Genomic DNA, 8,374 nt, shown 5'->3' on the forward strand with positions numbered 1-8,374 from the left:
TGAGATTGTAAGATATTCCAACATTAATACCTTTAAAGCCCTTGTGAGAAATCTCTTGGGAAGATTGCTTTGGACAATGCTATGTGTTTGCTAGATTTAGACACTTCAAAGCACACTTGAATCTAAAGAAATACCAAGATGTCTGTAACACATTTTTGTTTGATTTACTTCAAATGAATAGCACTCTGTCTTTGAAACAGCCAATTGGGGGTGGTGGGGGAGAGGGAGTAGTACTTCAGTGTGTACAAACAACCACAAAATGAATGAACCACTGGGGTTTATCATTACTAATGTGCAGCTTCAATTTTTCCTTCAAAAGGTACACAATGCTTTATTTATTAACATCAAAGGAACCTACATTTTATTGATCATCCTATGAGTGCACAAAATGGCATCAGAGGGAGGCCAGTGCCCAGAACTGATTGTATATTTTTCCATCAAGGATTCAGTATGCCAGCCGATAATTAATAATGTGCCACAGTGCATTTTTGCTAAGAATACTGAGTTAGACCAGATGCCAGTCTGATTGTTCATCCCTGCATTGAAGTGAAAAGGCTGCCATGGTATCCAAGATATAACAAACAGGTTTAGCTACACAGAGGGCATGAACAAGATGGCAAAGATAAAAAGACAGCAGGGAACAGATATTACCAAGTGTCACTCAGCAATTCAATGGATGTGTGAGAGAAATGGACACTAGAATACATTATTAAAGTTTCAGAACGGTGAGGATAAGTAATTTCTGAAAATGACAGACAGGCAGCAATACCAGGGGCCCAATGGTAGAATAGGATCGCTCCCCTCCACACACTCACAGTCCATCCCAGTAGACAGCCATACATGCTGGCTGTAACTTCACAGAGTTCCAACAATGAAACCAAAATATTTGCACAAACTAATTTTGTCCGTATGTAATTATCCTTTGCTGACTGCCCTGGTTATCCAGTAGTGACGATATAGCACCAGACATTCATTAAACCAAGTATCTTGATCCTTGTCTCCAGCGCTGCCAACAATCACTCCATTGCCTGCTAGTTTAAAGACTACTCATGCAAGTGCTAATATGTTTGATTTTTACAAAACAAACTTGATTGAGATTGAGATTCCATTTGAAATAACCATATAGGCCTGCAAAAGGGCCTAGGAGACAGTGAGCTGAACATTAGCAGAAGCATGAGCTGTCTTGAAGAAAAGAGACATTATCATTTACCAAACCACAACTAACACATTAGTAGAACAGTACAGAAAAACCATATAGGAAGTCACAGAGTTTCAGCTGATGCAAAGAAATCTCTAAACTTAATAGGCCAGTTACATCAATGTAAATCCACTGATGACAATGAAGTTACTCCTGATTTGCCTCAGAGTAAGTGAAAGAAGACTCTGTCTCTAATTTTAAATATAAAAAGAACCTGTGACACCCACACACACACACAGAATTTTTTTATCCCACTGCAGAATTAATGTATACAACATTTTAATACATGTGAAACCCAAGAAATATTGTCACTTGTGGTAAATTCCACAGAAAGCCTGAGTAACTGGTGCAGCTTCTTATCATATTATAGTTAATTGATGGTAACATCTGTCCCCAAGTCTTATTAGAAAAAAATATTTCTTTAGAGACTGTCCAGTGGTAACAGTTACGTATATATCAACATTGTAAGATGCCACAAGATGCAGTGATCCCTGCTAGTACGCTTTACAGATGATGGGATGGGCCTTTCAAGAATCATACAAATTCACTATTACTATAAAAACAAGCAAAATATGGTGTCTGGCAGGTCTAATAAGACTAACAATGTCCATTAAAACCAGCATACCTTGACATTGTTAATCAATGGATTTGCTTTTAACATGTATATGTGGAGACTGAGTAATGGGGCAAAATATGTGAATTTGAAAGAGATAATCTGCTAAGAATTAATACCCTGTGAATTCAGTTATATGGCTCCATTGTCTCATGTGCATCTGACAATGACACAGTTTCACTGCATTACAGCACTATAGGCAATTTTTGTAATGCAAGGCCTTAGGAAATTTCACTCAACTTGTGGCAAATAGTATCTAACAGAATTTTTTCCCTATTTAAGTCTTGCAAAACTATTAAGTAATTGCTTGCACATCTGGATTCTGGTTCTTCACACAACTGAATATGTGGTAGATATTGTTTCATTCCAACATTAAAAACAGGAGTTAATAAATTTGTATTGTCTCTCTGCTATTGTATACCAACACTGGGATTAGTAAGCTGTCTTTGCTTGACCTGCACAGTTCCTCAGAAATTGCTAATTCACTACATGCAATAGGACCTATCCCCTAAAGACATGATGGGAATCTATTAAACAAATTTCTGCTGTTTCTACATCTAAATTGAAGTCATTTTCAATTATCATCCATCTGTTTGCACAGAAGCTCTGATTTAAGGAATATTTGGAATCCTTTGATTCTTCCCTTTTCTGCACCGTGTCTAGCATGTCACCTTATGATCAACAGATTCTAGATATTTCTAATAAAAATATTTATAATACATATTAAAAATCAGATAACTAATGGTTCATTTGCCCCACTACACTATATATTTGACAGCCATTATGAACTTAGATTGTGAAAATCGCATAGTCATCAAAATCATACTATTGAATGACTGGGAAAGAGTAAAATAGCTACATCAATTGTAAATGGAGGAACATTATTTGGTATCAGCATTATTTTAAGAGAAACCTTGTTATTAAATCCTGCACTTTATATCTTTTAAAATCAGTGAGACAAGATGCTCGTTTCTTAATAAGGAGAACAAGAAAACATGTCTTCATAAGACATGTTCTTGTTTTCAAAAGAAAAACATTCTGGCTGATTTGAGAGGGGCAAATAAGCATAAAGATTTGATTAATATTTCTGTGTAGATACAAAAAAGCAAAGCAACATTCCATTCAAGCACAAGGATACAATCTTTCCCTATGCTTGCATACATTCTTCATATTAATGTACAAGCCATGTGCCTGCCATATTACCACTGCACAAGTAATGTAGAGTAGATGCAATATTTTCCTTATACATCCGAATTAAAACACAATCTGTCCAGCAGTGAAATCACTATCTTTTCACTCATAGTAAAGTGTTGCTCTGTTCATTTCCAAAATCCATAACATGGAAACGGTATAGAACACTACAAACTGTACACTAGGTCCACGCTGGCTATGTGCTAATAGAAAGCAGTCACTAATTCATCACTGTGGGAAAACATTGCAGAGGTTAATATACTGCTGGTCAAACCATAGGTATTAAACAGTTTTCAATAGCAAACCAGCAGGTTACAGGTTGTTGCACTGCAACATCATCACTGGTAAACTGGGTCAACAGCCTAGAAATGTGTCACTGTATTGCCAGACAGGAGAAGAGAAAAAGGCAGCCTCATGCAGTGCAAACATCAAAGTATAGATAACATGTTCTCAGACAACTAAAGCACATATACTAAGCAAAATCTATCTTATTAGTGACCTGGCCATGGTAATTTTGTCTAGGCACAGAAGCAATAAATTGTCAAATATTTTAATCACTGTAAAGTGTCATATTGATGCTCAGTATCATTTCTTCTGCAGCATTCTAACATTAACATTTTAATATTACATGTGTCATTCCTCAGTAGTTTGTTGGAGTGGGTATATCTGTAAAGAAAAGGGAAGGAGGATGGGGAGAAGGAAACCTTTTCTATACCATCTACAACAGAAATGAAGTGAGTCTCAAACAATGTGCTCACACACTGAGCCACTAACTTACCAAATGAACCCGGAAAGCCCCAGTATTTACCTAGAAACCAAATGTGTTTCATAGATTAGAATTCAGCAACCACAATAGGGAATAAACTGAATCTAGACGTTCCACTTTTAACCTTCAGATAAGGACACATTGTTAGGTTCAGAACATGGTTCTGGTCATGTATCAATTCATTCTCACCTCATTAGGCGTAATGGAGTCATTTTTAAGTATGATCAGGTTTTGTGCACTTTGCCCACTCTGCCCTGTCAGATGTCTCTCAGCCGTCACTGCATGAGGACCAGTTCCCGTTGGGCCACCAGTATTGTAAAACATGAAAGTGTCACTTCCTGATCCTGCAGTCAGACATGCCTTATAGCAGTAGGTCTTAGTGAGAGACCCATTCCCCCGCACTTCAATAAAATGTGGCTGTACTTTTAAACCATGTGGTATCCTAGCGTCAATGTTGTTGTTAGCCTGCTTGTACATTTCAGCAGGATACCTTTCTCTGACCCCACAGAAACCTCCACAACAGGAGTCACCATACACACTGTATCTGTAGCACTTGATAACCGTTAGGACAATGATTGTCAAAACAAATATGAATGAAACTGAGCTCAGCGCAATAATGAGATACAGTGTAATCTCTGAGTAGTTTCTAGTACTTTTGATATGCCTCCTTGTGTCAGGGATGATTTTGGAAACTCTATCCACAACAGCGATGGTTATGGCTACTGCTGAGGACAGGGATGGCTCTCCATTGTCTCTCACAACAACTGACAGGTTGAAAGTAGTAACACTGTCATCCCCCAGTTTGCGAGTAGTCCGAATCTCCCCGCTGTGTAGCTCCACTCTGAAGAGATCTGGGTCTGAGGCTTGAGCCAGATGGTAGAACAACCATGCATTTTGTCCAGAGTCTGCATCAATGGCTATTACTTTGGTAACCAAATAACCTGCGTGTGCGGAGCGAGGGATCATCTCCAAGGCTGCCGAAGCGTTGGTTGAGGTAGGGTACAGAATCCGAGGCGCATGGTCATTCTGATCCACCACATACACGTGGACAGTGACAGTGCTGCTAAGTGCTGGGGTCCCAGCATCCTGGGCCTGAACAACAACCTGAAACTCCCTTAACTTCTCGTAGTCAAAGGAGTTGGCCGCATATATGTTACCATTGTCGGATTTAATGGAGACGTAGGATGTGACAGGTAGCCCTTGAATTTCCCCTTTCAGGAGAGAATAGGACACATAGGCATTTTCGTTGTCATCGGGATCGATGGCTTTGACAGTGCACAGCGAAACCCCAAGCGCGTTGTTCTCGGGGATGTAAACGGAATACACGGGCTCTTCGAACCGCGGAGGGTTGTCGTTGACATCGGAGATGTCCACTTGTATCACTTTGTGGGAAGAGAGGGGAGGGGTCCCGGCGTCCGTAGCCGTGACCGTGATGTTGTAGGAGGAAGCCCTTTCGCGGTCCAGGTCGCCCTGCGTGACCAGCGTGTAGGAGTTTTTGAAGGAGTTGAGTTTGAAGGGGATGTTGGGAGGGATGCTCAGACTGACCTGCTTGTTCGGCCCGGAGTCCTGGTCGGTTACACTCATTAAAGCCACCACGGTCTCGGGCCGGGCGTTCTCTGGCACCGGGCTGTACAGGGAGGTCAGCACCACTTCGGGGGCATTATCGTTGGCGTCCACGATGTTGACCAGCACCTTGCAGTGCCCGGCCATGGACACAGGACCCCGGTCGGTGGCCTGCACATAAACCTCATAGGAGGAGGCCTCCTCGTAGTCCAGCGTGCCATTAACCCTCACCTCGCCGGAGACTGGGTCGATGCTGAAGAGCTGCCGCACCTTCTGGGGGGTGTAGCCGCTGAAGGAGTACAGCACCTCCCCGTTGGAGCCCTCGTCCGGGTCCGAGGCGTTCAGCTTCACCACCAGCGTGCCCGGGGCTGCATTCTCCAGCAGTTTCACAGTGTAGGTGGATCGGTCGAAGACGGGCGAGTTGTCGTTTGTGTCCATGACCCGTATGGAGATCTGGGCCGTGCCAGACCTGGCGGGGCTGCCCCCATCCACAGCGGTGAGCACCAGCTGCTGCAGGGCGCTTTGCTCCCGGTCCAGGGGCTGCTGCAGCACCAGCTCCAGGAGTTTGCTGCCGCGCTGGAAGCCTTTGAGGTCCAGGGCGAAGTGCTGGTTGGGGCTGAGCCGGTAGCTCTGCACCGAGTTGGTGCCCACGTCGGGGTCCTGCGCGCTCTCTATGTGGAAGCGGGCACCGGGCACAGCGGACTCGCTGACCTCCAGCCGGTAGTCCTGCCGCGGGAAGCGAGGCGCGTTGTCGTTGATGTCCAGCACCTCCACTTCCACGTTGTGCACCTCGATGGGCTGCTCGATCACCAGCTCCAGGCTGAGAAAGCAGGAGGTGCTAAGCTCGCACAGCGCCTCCCGGTCCATGCGCTCCTTCACCAGCAGCGCCCCGCGGCCCAGATCCAGCTCCAGGTACTGCCGCCCGCTGCCCGAGGTCAGCCGTGCGCCCCGGGCCGACAGCCGCTGCGGATCCACGCCCAGGTCGGTCGCCACGTTCCCCACGAAGGCGCCGCGCTCCAGCTCCTCTTGCACCGAGTAGCGGAGCTGCCCGCCCGCAGGGCCCAGGCACAGGAGGAGCAGGAGAACCGGGATCCGGAGCGCCGCCGCCCCGCAGCAGCTGCGGGGAGAAGACGGCACCATGGCCGAGGGCGGAGGGAGGGGTGAGAGAGCCGAGCGCAGCTTTCACCCAACGCGCTCGCAGCCCTGCCGGGCCTCACATCCCTCAGCCGCCGCCGCCGCCGCCGCCGCCTCCCACACCCAGCAGCGGGTTCATGCACCCGGCTAACAGGCGCCGCCAGCTGCGCCCAGCGCTGCCGCCGCCCCTGCAGCCGCCACCGCTGCCAGCTCCTGAGCCTGCCGCTTCCACAGAAAATCCATGCTCCCCAGCTCTGCTGCTACCCGGCCCTGCGGCTGAGAATCCGGCCTCTCCTCCTCCAGCAGCTCGGGGGACTCGCAGCTCCACTTCCTCCTTCTCTAGCTGCTGCGGGGAGTGTGCGGGGGAGGGGCGCTGAGCTCCGGCTGGCTCCAATTCAGCACCTGGGCAGGGAACAGCGACACCGAGGCAGGCAGCCAAGAGCAGCAGCCAGACGGCACGGGAGGGGGCTGCGCGGCCGGCCGGCCACCCCGTGGAGGGCAAGAGTGCCCCGCCAGCCAGAGCGCATATCCCACACAGGGGAGAGCCCCGTCCCCAGGGAGCTCTTCACCAGAGCCAACCGCAGCACCAATCACCCAACACACACCGGGACCGCACCCCCGCCCCAGCCACTCCTCAGCCCCGGGAGTTCAGAGCCAACTACCCCCATAGCCACCCCCCTTCACAGAGATACCTCCCCGCCCCCCTCCGGAGACAGTTAGGGACCCCTTCACTTCCTAGCAGCTCTGCCTTCCCGCCCACACTCAAATTAGGAGAAAGAGAGAGTGTGACGTCCATGTGTATGTTTACATACGTTTTATGTCTAGACAAACGGAAAGATAGCTCTTCTACCTGTGATTGTCTCCTGCCACTGCAGAGGCTCTTTGGTCTAATCTGTAACGCCTATCCCCTATGATATAGGCAGGCCCTCTCAGAGATCCAGAGAGGCCCAGGCCACTTCCAGTTTTTGGGGCCCCTTTCAACAGTACTTGATCCACCACCAACCATTAGTGGTGGTTTGTTTATATAATCAGCTGATCTGAGAGGACACGTTCATCATGGTCTAAGCTTGTGCCATCAGAACCGATATATTTTTATTAATTTTTATGAACATTTTAAACTCTTTAATATGACAAAATTTATAATAGTTAACAAAAAAATATGTCTTTTACCAAATCACATCTCTTATTTGCTTACATTTGCAACTCTAAGCTGAGAGAGTGTGTCACATTTTGGTTCTATAGGGATGTGCATAAAAACAAGTTGCAAAACTTATCAAATGCCAAAAAATTAACAAATGTCTAACTCTGAGGCCCCCTTTGAGTTTGAGGCCCAGGCCAAATGGCCCTCCTGCCCCCTCCCCCTCCCCCACCCCCATTGGCCCTGGATATAGGGGATGGGGAAGAAGCCTTCCCACATTTACCAACATGAATCCCTGCCTGTCTTTCTACCCACAAGGCCACCGCCAGGGCAATCTGTGGAGCCCCAAACAAAAGCAAGGCAGCAGCTTGTCATAGGAAAGGGATACAGAATGGTTCCTTGGCCTCTTTCCCTCTCCTCTTTCTAGGTGCTAGAGGGGAAAACAGGGAATGAACTGCCTTCCTAGCCAGTCTCACTGCTGAGTTGCCTAGACTTCTAGTCCTACTGCTGCTGCTGCAGAGCTAGAATGCATCAGCTCATGAGTGTTAAATCAGCACACTCTGAAAAGCACGCACTCCCCTCCCCCAGTGTTTTTTTGCTTACAGCTGGTTCTATCAGTCTACTTCTACAGTTATGTTGCCTTCCTTCTTGAAGACCGTCTTCTCTGCCCCCCTTTAATTCATTCTTGCTGCATTACCCTCCCCACTCGTTTAGGGATTATTTCCTCTCACTGATGTCTCTCCTTCCTTGATCCCCTCAACCACTGCTGTA

General features: G+C 46.9%; 1 protein-coding gene across 2 annotated transcripts in view; it reads right to left on the reverse strand.

Annotated features, from left to right (window-relative positions):
• LOC112102588 (protocadherin alpha-C2-like) overlaps positions 1 to 6,471 on the reverse strand; it is an 89,409-nt gene extending 82,938 nt beyond the window's left edge. For both annotated transcript variants that reach the window (XM_024193953.1, XM_024193954.1), the window contains exon 1: positions 3,958 to 6,471. In XM_024193953.1, coding sequence (XP_024049721.1) covers positions 3,958 to 6,471 — 2,514 coding nt within the window. The remainder of the gene's footprint in view (positions 1 to 3,957) is intronic.
• Positions 6,472 to 8,374: the final 1,903 nt, after the last annotated feature.

Source organism: Terrapene carolina, unplaced genomic scaffold (genome assembly GCF_002925995.2).
Source record: "Terrapene carolina triunguis isolate 2854851 unplaced genomic scaffold, T_m_triunguis-2.0 Scaffold838, whole genome shotgun sequence".
Lineage (NCBI taxonomy): Eukaryota > Metazoa > Chordata > Testudines > Emydidae > Terrapene > Terrapene triunguis.